Genomic DNA, 20,101 nt, shown 5'->3' on the forward strand with positions numbered 1-20,101 from the left:
ATTTGTTTTTTGTTTTTCTGAAGACAGACTCATTATGGGAGTTTATTGTTGAGAAAAATAAAGGTTAAATATTTGGTGAACAGCAGTCAAAACAGACGGCTGCTGTCCAGCAAACTTTTTGTACCTTGAAGGAAGCCGCTGTGATGGAGGTTCCTTTCAAAGTACAGAGATGACTGCTGGGCAATCAATCATCTCTAAATTTGGCACAGCACCATCTGGATAGCGACCTTAATGTCCTCCACAATCCCACCAGATGCTAATCTGTCCATCAAACTCTAAATAAGGCCCTAAATCTTACATAGATCTGGCTGCCGCTACTGTTGTGGAATCCGTGAACGGGCTTTTGGCTAACATTTTTTTTTATCAAACATTTAGGAACCCTGCTCTAGATTCAGAGATGTAGTCTGCTGATCTACATCTAATGAATGCTGTAGTTGGAGTTCTCTGGTCCAGCTGCTTTAGAGTGAGACAGAAACCTGCACTGCTGTTGGCCACTGCTTTATTGTGTGCCGCTCTATGCCTACAGAAGACCTCTGAGTGTTTTGTATCATATGGAGAAACGCCAATTACATATGAACTAAAGGTCATCAGATTAGCTGTGTAAGTAGGAGTTTTGGGTGAAGGTTTCTCTAAGATACCCAAAGGGTCATTATAGCTGGGGAGTTGGTTTGTGATTTTTGAACTCATCTAAGGTATCCACTCTTAAGACAGTAGGAATAAACTGGTAACTACATAAGCAGGGGAAAGGCCAATTGAGTTTAGGAGTTTTGCAACTGTTGATTATTACGCTGGAAACCCGTGAGTATACACAAATGTTGAGGCATGCTAAGCAATACAAAACTCGAGAATCCATTACTTGCATCGATGCCCATGTCCTCGCAACCGTAATAAGTTACCCATGTATGTACCTTACTGTCATCGGCAGTGTCTAAATGAAGCAATCTGGCACTGCCTGCAAGAGACCAAACACAAACTGGTCAAGGTATTGAATAAACTTTCCATAACATCTACTTTCAAACCATTTGTTTCATGTAATTCTCTTACTTGTTGGTCCTTATTTTTACTGCTGTGACATCTTCAGACTATGACCACAGTATTGAGTGGATTCCTGCCATCCACATGGTCTCCTTAGTGGTGGTTGACATCCATCCATTTCTACACCTCCATTTCCGCAATACTCTCCTCTTCTCCGCATCTTCATCGCTCCCTGCTTTATATCTCAGCCATCTCATCCCTATTTTATCCTCTTCCTGTGTAGGCACTTTTCTCATGTACCTTCCTCTCTCCTGTCACTCTTCCAGCTTCCGATCATTTGCAACTCCTTTTTCATCACCTCATCTTTTATTCTCCTCTCTCCATCTGCAGTTCCATCCTCTTTTTATAGTCCACCATTGATCTACCCTCCTCCTACTCACCCACCTCCTCAATCTCCATTTTATCTTTCATCTCCCCTTCCATCTCCTCTATGTTCTGCTTCCTCTCGCCTCCTCATCCTCAACCTTCTCCGCCTCTAGATCCTTTGCCTACATTTCCTTCTCTATCTTCATCTCCTGCTCCCCTTCGTCTCCTCCACCTCACGTTTCTCTTGTTTACACAATATCTACTCCTGCTTGCCACTATAAAGGCTCCTTGTCCTTTTCCATATTCTGCTTTCCCCATGCCTCCTCCCCCTCTTCTCCTGTGACAAATAAAAACTATTGCAGGAATTAGAGTACACCAAACATCTTGTGTTTGTATTGTTGCAGTTTTTATTGTCTTAGAAAATACTCTTCATACATTTCATGTGCTTGAAGCTTTTAGATTAGAATGAAAAAAGGTATCCCCTGAGGTCAATTTGTAGGTCTGGGAGCATAGGGGAACAAACCACAAAATAATGAAAAGGACTCTTATACCAAGCCATCTGCCATTTACTCATAGTCCATTGAATTGAAGTTATCTTAAAGTTGGAGTCCAACCCATCTGTAGATTTAACCACTTTTGGCGACATTATTACCATACCACAACTTAGCGCTATAAGTGAGATGCAGTATTTTCCTCCTCACCTCGTGGAGCTATTATCTGTATCCTAAAGAAGCATCAGTGATTTTTATGATCCCCTACCACTCACCTTTACAGATTTAAAAGGGTGGTCCTGATGAAGGTGGATACAATTTATAATCTCCACTGAAACGTGCATTGACCTGGTTGCTGTGCACTCCCAGCTGGCAACACAATTGTGGATATCCTATTAAGTGTTCTCTCTGTGACTTCCAACGGTGTATGCCACTTCTGGCTGGGTAATGTATGTATGTGAAGTGTGTTTGTTAGTGTAGTGTTGTGCGAGAAGTCAGGATGGCTGTGTGGTCGATTCAGGGGATATACCATATGTTCCAATACAGAGGCATTTTGACAAACTATGATGATGTATTTAAACAAACGTGACATGTATGTCCAAACTGAATAATTGTACATTTGCACTTACTTGTGGTTTCATCAATATGTTTTTATCTTTTGTATAATTTGTATAATTTGAATAAAACCAAAACAATTTTATATATAACAATAATAAGAATGAACTGAATATAATATAATGATAAAATGCATACAATTAGCTGTTTGATCTATATGCTCAGCAGGGGGTAGCCCATAGAGCTTTTGTAAGCCTACGGAGAAAGTATGTATGTCATGTGGGAGTCCTTTTCATTATCTTGAAGGTTTTAGAAACAGAGGCGGAGTGGGACATTACACTTTTTAAAAACCTCAAAATAGATTCTATTGTAGGAGTCTGAAAAGATACAAGCCAATATCAGCCTAATAGTGTCAGCAAAATAGGTCTACAGTTGCCAGTGTCATACTTGACCCAGGGTTTGTCTGTTTGTGAGACTTGTTGTGAATTCAATAAACAAAGTTAACAAAATATAAGGTATGGACACAATGGTTTTGTAGTTCCTCCATAAACTGACACACAGAAAAAATACGTGTTTGGGCGTAGAAGCGTTTATTATACAACACACAACTGAATCTGTACAGTAGATGAGATTTTATTGTGACTGGTCTCAAGCATCTGGGTAGGCTTTTGGAGATTGATCGATAAAGTTCTTATCAAGAGTTTCATACTGATACCAGGGCCCGTCCCCTCTTTGACGCATCAGTCGGCGGGCCTCCAACTGGTTCAACCTACAGGAAAAGGAAAAACAGAATCAAATTCAACCAAATGAGTTTACTTAAGCTTTCAGTTCACAATCCTGCAAGTTCATTTGAATAACCAATATGAATTGCTGTTATATCAAAGGGTATTATATTTGTATTTTAAAACCTTACAAATGTACTGCCAATGAGGCATTAACTCGGTCCTGCGACCTGCTAGGAGGTTGTTCTCTAGCTGTTGTAAACTGAAAATAGTAACTAGGTGCAGTGTGCAACCAAGGGAAACAACAACAAGAGTACTATTCGCGATACAGCGACTTACCCGATAGCCTTTAGGCCGCATTCATTCCATCCAGGGCAGCAGGGTGCTACATACATCACAAATATCTGTTCTGAAACTTAATGCCTAGCTGTGTGCCCAGCCACATAACAGCCTTTCCAGCCATGCCCCATACAGGCTGCCAATACCGCATTCTCCTGAGGCCGGTACTAGGGTGGGGGTCCGGCCCACTCAAGACCCACCCACAAGTAGAAAACAATACTTTATTCTTTTACTGAATGAAAAAAATAACAGTGGGGGGGGGGGTTGCTATTACTATTCAAGTGCAAATAGAAGGTGTACCTGAGACACCCCATTATATCGAGACCACAAGCTGAGACAGTAATTAAGAGATGAAAAGTTTCCTGACAGAAACTTTGGAAAGGATTTTGCCATTTTAAGAAAAGGGAGTGAAAATGTGCATACAAGCAAGATATATATCTTAGTAGTGGTTTACTTTATTTTATTTCTACAGTGACGATATTCCTAATTTATGGCCGGGGCCACTGGAATTATGCAGCCTGGGAAAACAAAATTGTGCAGCAGGGTTGGCCAAATTATGTGGCAAGAAAAGGCATATTACGCTGGGTAATGCAACACATTTTGTGTTAGTATTACTTCTTTCATTTTTTTATTTACTTTAATACTGTCTTGGCAAAGATTACACCTCGTTAGTACCAGTTTAACGCCAAAATATAGCAATAGGCAACTGAAAGGTGATTAGTCAACCTTTGAGAAGTGCTTTCCACTGAACAGCAACATGTCACTGTTTTTTAGGGACTTTTGATCAGTTTAAGCTACAAATCTTTTTGTTAAAGTCTGCAAATTAAACAGCAGCTGGTGGATTATGTGACAAACAAGGCAAATCCATATTCATGCGGAATACCCAGCAGCCGCAGAATTGCATAGTTCCAGTGGCCCTGCTTATGGCATTATAGTATTTTTTTTTTAAAATGCTGCCAATGACAAAGTTTTGACTCACGTGAAAATGTGTGTACAGTTTTACTAACACAATACTGATACAGAATAAGATGGAGCAGTGCAAATGTCTATTGTACAAAGAAAAGCACTGGCAACAATTGCAGTCAGTACTGGCAGCATGTGCCCCTGTCCTGCCTACTCTCAATCTCCTGAGGTGCTAACTGAAGGCAGAGCTCAGTAATGGAATTAGAAGGCGCTTGAAGAACATACACCCCATTTCGGGACACTGGCGACTGTGCATTTATACTGTCCCAACAAATTCTCTCCTTTTGTCACATGAATAGTTAGAAATGAATTATAGTCCGCGCGACAGGAATTCTGCAGCTGAACCTTTTTACACACAAATATGGATTTGCCACAGAATCATCATCTGCTGCATAATTTGCACATTTTAACACACAGCCATCTTAAACGGATCAAACGTTACCAAAACCGCGGCCACATGTTGCTGCACAGTGGAAGGCCCTTTGCAAAGGTTTACTCGTCACCTTTCGCCTGCTTATTGCGGTATTTGAGTTTTAAACTGGTACTAATGAGGTAAAACCTTTCTCCAGACAGCCTTAACATGTACAAATTGACAGCATGGTAAAATACTACCTCACGTTAAGCTGCAAAATTTTGTTAACCCTGCTGCATAATTTGGTCCTTCAGTGTTGAAGAATTCCAGTGGCCCTGATAATAGCGCTGCTATTACTCCTCGGGTCCTAAACTGATAAGAGAAGAGTATAGTGTATGTATAATGTATAAACCATTTTATAACGCACTCTGTTACTTGGGAGTATCCTGGCGCGAGAGAGGGGAAGGAGAGGGGAAGCAGAAGGAAGGTCGAGGCAGGAGGAGAATAGTGAGAAGAAAGGATGGAGAGAAGGTGTGTAAGTCAGAAAGAGAGCAGGGTGAAAGGAGGGGGAGGAAGACAGAAGGGGGAGAGAGAAGGATGAAGTGGAAATATATGGGTGAAGTGCAGTGAGAGTAAGTGGATACACAGTGTGAGGATGGCGTGGTCCGGAGAGAAAAAGTAGGATGCTTGTATGACATTATAACGGCTTACTTCACCATGCATATCTTTACATCGCTGATTTTACAACCCATATTACTACCACACATTTACATGCACTCATATTACAAACACCTTCACCACGCATAACACAACAATGCATACTTTTACCACGCTTACTGGTTTTGAAAAATCCTGTCACAGTCTAACACTGCCACCTAGAGTTAAAAAAATGATACCTTAACTCTTTATATATTTAATGAATTGTCTTTGTCGTTTACAGGTTTGGTACTATTTGAACATTTTATAATGTTGGGGGGAGACCCCCTAAATCCCCTTTTTTAATTAGCCCTGAGCACGGACGCACTTTCTGCAGCTACAGCGGCACTTTCCTGGACTTCAGCTACCACTTGCCGCACCCGCTCCGCGGGTGCCGCTTCGCCCCTTGGACACCGGGTTGCCATTGAAGGACTGCAGCAGGCTACCGGGTGAGTGTGGTCAGCGGGGCTGCGAGCGTGCAGGGGACTCCATTGCCCAGGAGTCCCTGCAAGACCATCCTCCAACTTCCGGGCCGCTCTCCCCGCTGCCACGCCCCCTTGTTCGACCCGGCCACCTACTTATTTTCCCAGCACTCCCGCAGCGCGGGACGCAGCCCGGGGCGAAGACCGGGCAAAGAGCGGGCCGTTTGAGGCCGTTCGAGGACTGAGCGGACTGGACTGGCCCATCTCCTTCGCCCCGCATACCATCTTACACCCCAATCCAGGACTACAAACTACCGCGACCCCTTCTCCCTCCCTCTCCTAGTGTTACTACTTATTCTCCATTTCCTTAAGGCATGAGCTCTAGGATGACTAGGAGCAAAACCTCCAAAAGTGGCCATCCGATTAGTGGCCCCATGGATGACTTCATTACCCGCACTAACATCGCTATAGATCAGGAAATATCGAAACTCCAAGCCAGGGTATCCCTAGAGCTGGGCGCCGCAAGAAGGCTGTCGGAAATTATTGCCACTTCCAAAAAATCTTCCCTAGGCCCCATAGCCGCAGCTATTACCCCAGAGCGAACTGCCATTCCCAGGTGTGTTGTCACACAGGTTGAGGTCCATCCGACCCCGCCCCCTCTGACTCCTATTCCACCTCCCGCCCAACCACCTAAACTAATCGAAGAGGGTGTACCCGCCACTTCTTGCACTCAGAATGCAAGCGCTAAATTTCCATCTCCGGTGACATTTAATGCCCCTGGCGCAATCTTACCTAAACGGAAACACCGTTCTCGCTCCGCTTATTCGCGGAAGAAGGCAAAGATTGCGGTGCCACATGATTTAGTAGGACTAGATGGCGTAGTCAGCAAAACTCAGGGTGTACAGGTTCCTGTGGTACAGCCCGTAATGGAGGGGGGGGGGGTTAACCATCAAGTCAGCCCCTGAGCATGTCAACCTGATTTCTGAAGATGAGGGCCCGCGGGTAGATGGTTTGGCCAACAACGATAGAGAATTCATTGATCTAGTGTGGGAAACTTTAAAAAAACTCCTCTCCCCTCTAGACCTCAGACTCTCAAGGATCGAAAATAATTTACTTGAAATGGAAAAGAGCATTATTGCTCTTGCCACTCTCGGCCTGAGAAGTCTTGAGAATAAGGTTGTTCCAGACACTATTATATCACCTCTAGTTACAACACCACAAGCCCCTCAACCTCTCCCTATAATCCCTACCACTCGCCCGGTCCCCAAACCAAGGACAGTGCCTGTGGATCAAATTTTAACTGGTACAAACCCTAAGGCCTCTAAACGCGCCCCTCCACACCACCCTGCAAATCTCAAACCTGGAGCCATCCCCAAAAATCATTCTGGCGACAAGGGCTACCAGCCTACTCAGGATCCCCCAGTCAAGAGCAACTTTAGAGGGGGCTACATTGACCTCCCACCTGAGGCCAATGACTTTGTGGTTGTCCTAACGGGTGTTCCTCAGATTGGCAACGACCAATATGAGGACCATTGGTCCTTGAAAAATAAAATAATGCATTGGCTTAATGTCAATAGACCAATTCCCAATGGCCGTAGAAGTAGAGTCTTGATGGTGCGCAGAACTCCATGGGTGGGTAAAACGAGAAAGAGCAACCCTGGGGATTGTATAGTTGTAACATTTGACGACCCTCACGCAGCACAGCATATATGCTCGTGGCCCTGTAGTGAAGGATCTTCTGTCATCCCCAGGCCATTGTCCTTTTTCTACCCTCCACGCCCTACATATAACCAACTAAACAACTGGTCACTTGTTACCCATCAAGCTAGGAGAAGCCGCCCTAACAATCGTGTGGATCCCTACCCAAACTGGAACGGTTTCCCCACTTCAAATAGATTTGGAGGCCTGGAGGAAGTAGACTGACTCCCCAGGGACCTGGAAGTTGAAGGCCCCCCTGTTTCTCCTTGTGGTGGTAGGGATGCCCTAGTCATCGACCTCCCTCCTGACCTGGCCAGAACAGCAAGCAGCCCATCTCGGGAGGGTGGGCCGAGGACTATGAGCAAGGTTGTTCCAGTCGACCTGACTCCAGGTGATTCTTGCCCAGGTGGTGGGAAGGTCCAGTTGGTTCCCCCTCATACTTCACCTCTGCCTCCTACCCAAGCCATGCTAGCGCTTAACCATGCGTTGGAGGATACTACGACCTCCAACATCCTTCAAAACGAGCCCTTAGATAGTTTTCCTGCAGAGGCTGTGGTTTCCACATTCGAACCTGCCCACTCCGCTGTTTATTTTCCTATAGAGGCGCCACCGCTAAAGATTTTAAGCTGGAATGTGGCAGGGCTTGCCCGCAACCTCGATAATCCAGAATGGAATGCGTTTCTTGAGCCTTACAACATCTGTATCCTGCAAGAAACATGGACTCAGGAACCAAAACATAGGGTAGGCTTTGCAACCTACTTTGTACCAGCTCTTCAGCAAAGTGGATCTAAGGGCCGACCATCGGGAGGCCTTTTAATATGGGTCAGCATTGCTTTGGGCCTGAAAGTAAGTTCTAGGCCCACTAAATCTTCTGACCTACAGAGAATTTCAATCCACTGCGAAGGTGGGAGGACATTAGAGGTTTTCAACCTCTATCTGAGAGGCGCTAGGAATGGGTCATCAAACCTACCATCGACAGGCCTAAGTAACGACCTGGCTGCTTGCAAAATTGACTCCTATGTTCTCCTTGCAGGCGATTTCAACTGCTGTTTCGAACCATTGGCAAAGGAGGACATTTTGGAATCCTTCGACGAGGACACAAAAAGAGGAATTCCGATATTGACTCTCGATCCAATCCCAAAATGGACGCAAAGTGCGATAGACATAAATGCACTCTGCATGGAGCACAATTTGCGTTCGACGAATGGTCGTTCCAATTCGGATCCTGAAGGCGCCCATACTTACAACAGGACGGGCCACACCTCCAGAATTGATTTTATCATGTTGAACTACAATCTTTGGCCTCTCCATAATGACATGAAGGTTATTGTTTCTACTGACAGCGACCATAACCCCCTCTCTTTAACTCTTACTTCCCCGTGGCAGACAAAGAAGCAGGATAAGCCCCCCCATATCTGGAAATCATCTCACAATGTTGCTCCGACAAATTGCAGCAGGCGCTTGAAGTGGGCTAAAGTCAAAACAGACGAGGGCAGACTGTTGCAAGCTGGGGCTATTTTGTCTGGGGTGGAGTCTCAGCTTGATGTTTTATGCTCATCTAGCCTTAATGTGTTACCCTTATTTATAGAGACCATAGAAGTGCTGAGTGAGCTGTTTGTTATCCCTCAACCTAAGGTCAGCTCTGCTGCTAATAGTGTCCCTAAGGCTAAAGATAAATGGTACTCTGCCAAATGTAGAGCTGCAAAGAAGGACCTTATTTATGCAGTAAAAAATAGGGACCCAGTGAGCATCAGTTCCGCAAGGAAATTTTATAAAAAAGCGGTGACTGAGGCGAAGGAGATTCATGAAAATCACTTTTGGCGGGTGTTAACTGAGGCAAGCAATAGGAAGGACTCAAAGGGGTTCTGGGATCTCTTGAGAGCAAGAAACAAGCCCATTGATCAGCAGTTAACCTGCAACACTCCCGGCGATGTATGGTTTGCCCATTTTCCCAAATTATACTCTGCTACACCGGGGGAAACTCCCCCTCAAGGCTCCACGATCTGCCCAACAACTATTCCTCTTGTCATCGTCGACCCCTTTACTACCCAGGAGGTCGAAAGGGCAATTGGTGGTATTGTTTCTAACAAGGCCCCAGGCCCGGACGGGATTCCTGGTGATCTGCTGAAGTCCCACCCAGCAGTATGGGGCAGATTAATTGCCACACTCTTAAACGAGGTTCTACTGGGAGGCTCCTTTCCGGTTTCTTGGAAAGGCGCTGAAGTGGTGCCAATCTTTAAGAAAGGCAGCAGGGATGATCCAGCCAACTATCGTCCCATCAGTTTGCTGGATTCAACCCAAAAGGTGGCAGGGAAAGTGGTACTGGGCAGGATCTTGCAGTGGATCGACGAGGAAAAGATTCTGTCTGATTTTCAGGCAGGGTTTAGATCAGGGACAGGCACCATCGAGCAGACATTCCGTCTCCTAATGCTATACTGGAAAGTAGTGGTGCTGGGAGGGGGCAGTTTGTATTTAGTCTTCATTGACTTGCGTACTGCCTTCGACCTGGTCCCACGGGCACTACTTTGGAATGTCCTCGATGGTCTAGGCTTACCCCCCTACTTGCTGTCCTTGCTCAGGAAACTCCATGAGGACAATTTCGCCCAGATCAGATGGGGTGTCCAGGGAGAAAAAACATCTCGAATCCCAGTAGACAGGGGCGTCCGCCAGGGACGTGTGCTCGCCCCCACTCTGTTCTCTCTTTATGTCAATGGAGTGGTGGAGCACCTGCTACAACATCCTGCAGATGCACCTACCCTGGCGGGCATAAAAGTGCCCACACTCCTGTTTGCGGACGACACCCTTCTGATATCCAAATCTCCAGCGGGCATTCAGAAATTACTCAATTCCTTCAAATCCTTTTGCGACTCCAAGGGACTTGCAATAAACATAGGCAAGACAAAATTCCTTGTCCTCAACCCCCCCAAGAAATCCGTTATTCCTCCTGTCTTAGACTCTATCCCTTTGGAAAGAGTCAAAGAATTCGACTACTTAGGAATACGTCTCAGCGATACCATGACCTGGAAAGCTCACCACCAGAAGGTATTTCTGACTCACAAAAGGGCTACTGGAGCCTTGCTTAAAGAACAACGAGCCTCAACTTTAAAACCAATAGGGGCACTGATTGATATCTATAGAGCAAGGGTTGTGAGCGCAGCCCTGTATGGGGCTGAACTGTGGGGTTTGCAGAGAGTTGATACCCTGGCCCATCTCGAAAACAACTTTCATAAAGATCTGATGAGGCTACCTCACAGTACCCCCACAATCCCTCTCTTGTTAGATACAGGCACACGCCCAATCAGTGAGCAAGCAAAATTGCGTCCCTTGCTACTCTGGTCTCGGATATGGAATGTCCCTGAACTCTGTAGCTATGCGGATGCCCTAAGAGATCTTCTGTCGCTCCCAGGCTGTAATAAGGTACCCTGGTTGAGGGAAGTCAAATCTCTGCTCTATGAGCTGGGTTTGGGAGATGCCTGGGTCAACAAAACCGCACCCCCCAAACAGTTACTTAAGAAGGTGTATTGGCTCTGGGTAGATAATAAGCGAATGACTAACCCCAACCATTGTAAATCTGTCGCCCAGTTCTTGCTAATTAAGGAGTTACCTTATAGGGAACCCTATCTGGACCAAATTCATAATTCTGGAGACAGATCGCTGTATTTTAAGTTTAGGGTGGGTGTGCTCCCTTTAGGACTATTCACTTCCTCTTGGAACCCTCCGCTCCAAACGCTTCCTTATTGCCCGTTTTGTGATACAAAGGTCGAATCTGTCGCCCATTTTTTGTTTGAGTGTGAAATTTATGCAGCACCAAGATCGAAATGGCTGAAGCCCCTGTGCAAGACTTTGGGAACAAGGTCACATGTTGAAGCCCTACGCATATTGCGCTCAGATGCACGCCCGTTTTTTGCATGTTGCATGGCGAAATTCTTAGGCTGGGCTTGGCGCTTAAGAACTTCAAGGTTGTTGCTGCTCCAGTAAAGTGTCCCTTGATAAAACTAAAATTCATGCTGGTGTATATATGGAAAAGGTTATTATTATCTGCACACCTGTTTTTAACGCTTTTATCCTTTGAATCTTAAAGCACTATACTGTATATTTTGTACTGTTCTTATTGATGTTGTACTGCTTTTATGATACGCACTGTATCGAAATAAAGTTATACTACTAATTAGCCTCAAATTGTGTGGTTTTGTCTTGCGTTGTAAAGACTTGTGTGCCAACAGTCTTTAAGATGTAAAAAAAAAATGAATGTCAAATGTAATATAAAGTAAAAACATCGGTGTAAAGGCCGTTTCCCAAGTAGGGGAAGGTGGTGAGAGGAGGGTGAAGGGAGAGAAGCAGGAGGGTGAAGTGAAGAAAGAAGAGCACAAATGGCAAGAGAGTTGGATGACGTGAAGAGAGCGAGAAACAAGCTCCCTGTGAGCCTACGGTTGGAGGGCTCGGACGCTATTTTCTGAAAAAATCTAAAAATCGTATATTTCCCTGCAGGGTAGGCATGCTGGGCTAGGCTGGGTAGGGGTTGTGGCAGTTTTGCACCATAGCGCGGGGACACACTGGCCGAGTGTAACCATGCGCTCTATAAATGCATCTATTATTATTATATAAGGAAGTACAGAGGGTGAGGTGAGTGAGAGCTGTGTGGAGCGGAGAGAAAGGAGGATGAGGTCAGGAGCGACGAATGTGGGACAGAGAGGAGGGTGGTGAGGTGGAGAGGGCCCAAATGATCATGCCCTTTAGTTTAAACCTCTAGAAATATACAGGATAAACTAGTAGCCAGAAGCCATCAGTAGGTAACGCAAGCTCACACCCGTACAAGACAATCCAGCATGCCTAGACCCAGCTCTCAGACACCTGGGAGACTATGAGAATCCCACAATCCTTTATGGCCCACCTGTGCTTCCTCGTGGCCCTCCCAGATCCCAAAACCTGGAACCGATCCTCCGCCTTCCATGAGGCACAAAGGTCCCTCGGAAGGAGATCACTACAGGTTTAAGCAGACCCGACACGATTTGCAGCATTGCACCAAATAGCTGTAATACAACTCTGTAATGTATATGCATTTACTGCTTTTACGTTTTTGTGTCCTCGTGTAAAGCAACTGGAGCTATGTAAAGCGCTCTGATACCTGATACCTTTAGATCAAGTTTGTGCTATATAAAACTATGTAAAATAAAATAAATGAATAAAAAGGACAAAAAATGTGGACGTGAGCATGGAGCCTTTGCACACTCGAAAAGGCATACTGTAGCGAAAATTGATGTCTTTTTTGCTGCTATTCCTTTTTAGGAATCTGAAAAGACCTGCTAATAGGCATTCCATTTGCCCTGTTCGTGAACCATCTTTGGCTAAAGTAAATGACAGGTTGCTAGTCCTACTTTACCAATGTCCTTTGTCGTACTCCGCAACAATATAACAAGCATTTACAATGCAATGGTCTCGGCATTATTAAAGGTAGAGCTATTGGCATTGCTCATGACATTTTTTTTCTTTTTTTTTTTTAAACATAAATAAATGGTATTGTCTTTTACAATGGCAATAGGTGAGCATTAGAGAGTAGTAGAGAGTATTCACAGAGCCACCCACACTCACAGAGCTACACACACACACACACACACACACAGAGCCACCCACCCACACCCAGAGAGCCACCCACACACACAGAGCCACCCACACACACGCAGCCACCCACACACACACACAACCACCCACACAGAGAGCCACCCACACACATAGAGCCACCCACACAGAGAGCCGCCCAGACACAGCCACCCACACACAGCCACACACACACCCACCCACCCACACACACAGCCACCCACACACACATCCACCCACACAGAGCCACCCACCCACACACAGAGCCACCCACCCACACACAGAGCCACCCACCCACCCACAAACAGATCCACCCACCCACACACAGATCCACCCACCCACACACAGAGCCACCCACCCACACACAGAGCCACCCACCCAAAAACAGAGCCACCCACACACACACAGCCACCCACACACACACACAGCCACCCACACACACACACACAGCCACCCACACACACACACACAGCCACCCACACATACACAGAGCCACACACACACACTTAAACACCTCTAGCTAACACAAAGCCTTTCCACTTAGCATACATTTGCACGGACAGTGCACAGCCACAAACTGTCTCATCCTGCAGTAGATCAATGATACATGCCGCATCTGGAGCACCTTTCCATTCAACATGCAGGCACGCAGAATGCAACTGGGGAATTTCAAGTGCAGCAAAGCATTGTACTGTACAGTACTAACGTATCGTCCATGTTGAGTACTAAAACATACACATTCCAGCCATCATCTGGCTACTGTATGCTCCACCAGTGCCCCCTGCTGTAGAATTCAGAACACTGTCCCCAATGAATAGCGTGCACTGCACTAGAGACGAACCCATAGTCACAAGTGTTCACTATTCCGCACAAGCTTTCTTCTGTCAGGTGAGCCCTGACCCCTCTCCCCCCCCCCCCCCCCCCCACCATACACACATACCCGTCGTGCAGGCACCAACAACAGCATGTCAGTGATGTGCGTGCAGAGCGTCAGAAGCAGTAAGAAAACCCTAGTGACAGGAGTGCACTGCATAAGAGACAACCTCCGTTACCAGTTCACAGCACCAGCACATCAGTGACAGGAGAGCACTGCAATATAAGCAGCACCCAGCTAGGAAAAAAATCAGTATCAATATGAGGAGAGTAACCCTTATACGTCAAGGGAACAGGGTAAAGTAAAGCTCAAACAAAGTAAAGGGAGTTCCCTTGAGTTTGCTGAATTTAGACTGGTCAGTCTATTGTCTAATAGGTGACCCACACACATTCAATCACTCCACAATATGTGTGTCTAAATTTAGGAAAGAAATCAGTCCTGCGCACCAAAATAAAAGTGGCCCACATTAGTGAACTAGAAAGCCCAAAAAAGTGCCCATGTTTACAAACTGGTGCAATTTTAAACTTGTGAAGGCATTATTTTTGCAATGTATGGATTTAAGCTTGCTGCAGGAAATGATTGTTTCCAGGGAGAGATCAACAGTAAAACCAGCCCAGCAGACATAAAACAGGCCCACGAACATCCAAAATATAAAACCTGCCCACACTCTTACTCTTAGACCAGCCTATCAGGCACTGCCTGCCTGCCCGATAGGTCTGTCGGACACTGTCTGTAATAGACACGGTTTATGCCCCGTAACTTCTGGGAAGTCAGGTCACAACCCTGCAGAAATTCTAATGTCTGCAAGGGTGATGAGAGCGCGGTAAATCCTATTCTAAAACTAAGCCTGTTTCTACGTGAGTTTTCCAAAGCTGCATTCTAATATTGCCGAGCAGTTTCTGATTACACTAGGGCAGTTTAATGACATTTATAGGAAATTATATCGAAGTTTAAAGGGCTATGCTCTCAATAGAGTTGATGAAAATCACTACTGTGGCTTAAAGAGTTGAAATAAAACGACATTTTGAAACCCGAGGAATAGAGAGGGAGAATAACGTGTGATTTATTATTAGAAAGAGGCCGGAATGCTTTCTTTGCCCATATCTAGAACCGATTACCGGTAAGCATCTTGCGCACATAAGTGCCAGAGGGATGTTCTGGGCCGACAAATGCCGGATGTACTTTTTTAATCAACGGGGAGGGGCTGTCTGCTCTGGACTCAGTTGGGGCGATGGCGAAGCGCTGCAAATACCGGCGCGTTTCCTTTCTGCGGAGGCAGCTACCCTGCTGACCGCGGTGGCACCGCCTCGCCTTCCGCGCGGGAAACCGTCTTATCTTTCCCAGCTGGTCTTTCATCCCCTTGAAGTGTAAATCCGCGCCCGGCGGACGGCCGACTAATGAACGCCGGGAGCGGGATCAGAGCCCGGTTACTGCTCGCCCCCGGAACCGGGCCCGAGAGGACGCGCGCCTCGGCGCTCCGGAGGGACGCGCAGAGACGCGGGCGTCTGAAGGAACGGGCGTCATCCCACCCAAGGCCTTGATGCAACGCGAGAATCGGCAGTAATTGATAAAATACATACTCGCATTTCCCAAATGGCCATCAAAAGAACATCTGAGCAACATGAAAGTGATTCGTAACACCATCTAAAAACTAGTACGTCACACTTTTTAGGGTTCGATTCCGAGCCAGGCGGGTAATTGGCGTGCATACGTACATGTAGCAGACTTCTGCAGGTACACAACAAATGACACCGTGTCTTTTTTCTACAGGCAATTACTTTTTCTAATGCAGAATACCCTTTACCTCATCAACTGGAAATCCTGCTTACTACAAAATAAGCGGGAGGGGGGCGGGAAACAGACGCTCTGAAATGCACACACGAGCGGGAGGGGGCGGGAAACACACACACGGACAGCAAAAATACACGGAGAGCGGGAGGGGGCGGGAAACAAACAGGGGGCGGGAAACACACACACGGACAGCGAAAATACACGGAGAGCGGGAGGGGGGCGGGAAACAGACAGGGGGAAGAAGGCACGGAGGGAAACAGCCACGATCTTACCTTCACTGCGAAGGATCGAAAATGGCGGACACAAGCTCCGAGATTTTTTCCGATTTGGGGGCGTGGTTTTGATGTTCTGAGTGACGGACAACGTCACTGTCTAAAGAACATCAAAAATTACGCCCCCAAATCCGAAAAGGACGGAGCTTGTTTGGAGTGACGCATCTCTCCTCCAATGGCTGGCCTCCGTTTAGGAAGCCAGCCAATGAAGGAGAGAGGGGGCACGGAGGCGGGACCTTCGCCGCTACTCAAACTCATTAAATCTCCGGCCTAAGACTGCGCAAGCGCAGCCTTTTAGGCCTTCGACCTAAAAAGACCAAGACCAACAAGCATTTACAATGCAATGGTCTCGGCATTATTAAAGGTAGAGCTATTGGCATTGCTCATGACATTTTTTTTCTTTTTTTTTTTTAAACATAAATAAATGGTATTGTCTTTTACAATGGCAATAGGTGAGCATTAGAGAGTAGTAGAGAGTATTCACAGAGCCACCCACACTCACAGAGCTACACACACACACACACACACACAGAGCCACCCACCCACACCCAGAGAGCCACCCACACACACAGAGCCACCCACACACACGCAGCCACCCACACACACACACAACCACCCACACAGAGAGCCACCCACACACATAGAGCCACCCACACAGAGAGCCGCCCAGACACAGCCACCCACACACAGCCACACACACACCCACCCACACACACAGCCACCCACACACACATCCACCCACACAGAGCCACCCACCCACACACAGAGCCACCCACCCACACACAGAGCCACCCACCCACCCACAAACAGATCCACCCACCCACACACAGATCCACCCACCCACACACAGAGCCACCCACCCACACACAGAGCCACCCACCCACACACAGAGCCACCCACCCAAAAACAGAGCCACCCACACACACACACAGCCACCCACACACACACACACAGCCACCCACACACACACACACAGCCACCCACACACACACACACAGCCACCCACACATACACAGAGCCACACACACACACTTAAACACCTCTAGCTAACACAAAGCCTTTCCACTTAGCATACATTTGCACGGACAGTGCACAGCCACAAACTGTCTCATCCTGCAGTAGATCAATGATACATGCCGCATCTGGAGCACCTTTCCATTCAACATGCAGGCACGCAGAATGCAACTGGGGAATTTCAAGTGCAGCAAAGCATTGTACTGTACAGTACTAACGTATCGTCCATGTTGAGTACTAAAACATACACATTCCAGCCATCATCTGGCTACTGTATGCTCCACCAGTGCCCCCTGCTGTAGAATTCAGAACACTGTCCCCAATGAATAGCGTGCACTGCACTAGAGACGAACCCATAGTCACAAGTGTTCACTATTCCGCACAAGCTTTCTTCTGTCAGGTGAGCCCTGACCCCTCTCCCCCCCCCCCCCCCCCACCATACACACATACCCGTCGTGCAGGCACCAACAACAGCATGTCAGTGATGTGCGTGCAGAGCGTCAGAAGCAGTAAGAAAACCCTAGTGACAGGAGTGCACTGCATAAGAGACAACCTCCGTTACCAGTTCACAGCACCAGCACATCAGTGACAGGAGAGCACTGCAATATAAGCAGCACCCAGCTAGGAAAAAAATCAGTATCAATATGAGGAGAGTAACCCTTATACGTCAAGGGAACAGGGTAAAGTAAAGCTCAAACAAAGTAAAGGGAGTTCCCTTGAGTTTGCTGAATTTAGACTGGTCAGTCTATTGTCTAATAGGTGACCCACACACATTCAATCACTCCACAATATGTGTGTCTAAATTTAGGAAAGAAATCAGTCCTGCGCACCAAAATAAAAGTGGCCCACATTAGTGAACTAGAAAGCCCAAAAAAGTGCCCATGTTTACAAACTGGTGCAATTTTAAACTTGTGAAGGCATTATTTTTGCAATGTATGGATTTAAGCTTGCTGCAGGAAATGATTGTTTCCAGGGAGAGATCAACAGTAAAACCAGCCCAGCAGACATAAAACAGGCCCACGAACATCCAAAATATAAAACCTGCCCACACTCTTACTCTTAGACCAGCCTATCAGGCACTGCCTGCCTGCCCGATAGGTCTGTCGGACACTGTCTGTAATAGACACGGTTTATGCCCCGTAACTTCTGGGAAGTCAGGTCACAACCCTGCAGAAATTCTAATGTCTGCAAGGGTGATGAGAGCGCGGTAAATCCTATTCTAAAACTAAGCCTGTTTCTACGTGAGTTTTCCAAAGCTGCATTCTAATATTGCCGAGCAGTTTCTGATTACACTAGGGCAGTTTAATGACATTTATAGGAAATTATATCGAAGTTTAAAGGGCTATGCTCTCAATAGAGTTGATGAAAATCACTACTGTGGCTTAAAGAGTTGAAATAAAACGACATTTTGAAACCCGAGGAATAGAGAGGGAGAATAACGTGTGATTTATTATTAGAAAGAGGCCGGAATGCTTTCTTTGCCCATATCTAGAACCGATTACCGGTAAGCATCTTGCGCACATAAGTGCCAGAGGGATGTTCTGGGCCGACAAATGCCGGATGTACTTTTTTAATCAACGGGGAGGGGCTGTCTGCTCTGGACTCAGTTGGGGCGATGGCGAAGCGCTGCAAATACCGGCGCGTTTCCTTTCTGCGGAGGCAGCTACCCTGCTGACCGCGGTGGCACCGCCTCGCCTTCCGCGCGGGAAACCGTCTTATCTTTCCCAGCTGGTCTTTCATCCCCTTGAAGTGTAAATCCGCGCCCGGCGGACGGCCGACTAATGAACGCCGGGAGCGGGATCAGAGCCCGGTTACTGCTCGCCCCCGGAACCGGGCCCGAGAGGACGCGCGCCTCGGCGCTCCGGAGGGACGCGCAGAGACGCGGGCGTCTGAAGGAACGGGCGTCATCCCACCCAAGGCCTTGATGCAACGCGAGAATCGGCAGTAATTGATAAAATACATACTCGCATTTCCCAAATGGCCATCAAAAGAACATCTGAGCAACATGAAAGTGATTCGTAACACCATCTAAAAACTAGTACGTCACACTTTTTAGGGTTCGATTCCGAGCCAGGCGGGTAATTGGCGTGCATACGTACATGTAGCAGACTTCTGCAGGTACACAACAAATGACACCGTGTCTTTTTTCTACAGGCAATTACTTTTTCTAATGCAGAATACCCTTTACCTCATCAACTGGAAATCCTGCTTACTACAAAATAAGCGGGAGGGGGGCGGGAAACAGACGCTCTGAAATGCACACACGAGCGGGAGGGGGCGGGAAACACACACACGGACAGCAAAAATACACGGAGAGCGGGAGGGGGCGGGAAACAAACAGGGGGCGGGAAACACACACACGGACAGCGAAAATACACGGAGAGCGGGAGGGGGGCGGGAAACAGACAGGGGGAAGAAGGCACGGAGGGAAACAGCCACGATCTTACCTTCACTGCGAAGGATCGAAAATGGCGGACACAAGCTCCGAGATTTTTTCCGATTTGGGGGCGTGGTTTTGATATTCTGAGTGACGGACAACGTCACTGTCTAAAGAACATCAAAAATTACGCCCCCAAATCCGAAAAGGACGGAGCTTGTTTGGAGTGACGCATCTCTCCTCCAATGGCTGGCCTCCGTTTAGGAAGCCAGCCAATGAAGGAGAGAGGGGGCACGGAGGCGGGACCTTCGCCGCTACTCAAACTCATTAAATCTCCGGCCTAAGACTGCGCAAGCGCAGCCTTTTAGGCCTTCGACCTAAAAAGAGCAGGTAACTCAATGCACAGGCGGGCTCCACTTAAGACCCTGTGCTTGGCGCCTGCACCTGTGAGAATACCCCCGAGCGCCAGATCACACACCGAGGCGGGTGCGCGCGTGCCAAACTCGGCACCCACGTCACTTTCACCGAAATGAAGGACTTGGAGCTCATTGCCCGAGTGAACAGTACGTTCTGAATAGGGATGACGGCACACTCGGCCG

At 47.0% G+C, this 20,101-nt stretch overlaps 1 protein-coding gene across 1 annotated transcript in view; it reads right to left on the reverse strand.

The window, feature by feature from the left end:
* Positions 1-2,960: 2,960 nt before the first annotated feature.
* NDUFB5 (NADH:ubiquinone oxidoreductase subunit B5) overlaps positions 2,961-20,101 on the reverse strand; it is a 79,486-nt gene continuing 62,345 nt past the window's right edge. The window contains exon 6 of the mRNA XM_086944368.1: positions 2,961-3,156. Within this exon, the coding sequence (XP_086800494.1) occupies positions 3,036-3,156 (121 nt within the window). The 3' untranslated portion in view covers positions 2,961-3,035. The remainder of the gene's footprint in view (positions 3,157-20,101) is intronic.

The sequence above is a fragment of the Lissotriton vulgaris genome, chromosome 11 (genome assembly GCF_964263255.1).
Source record: "Lissotriton vulgaris chromosome 11, aLisVul1.2, whole genome shotgun sequence".
Taxonomy (NCBI): Eukaryota; Metazoa; Chordata; class Amphibia; order Caudata; family Salamandridae; genus Lissotriton; species Lissotriton vulgaris.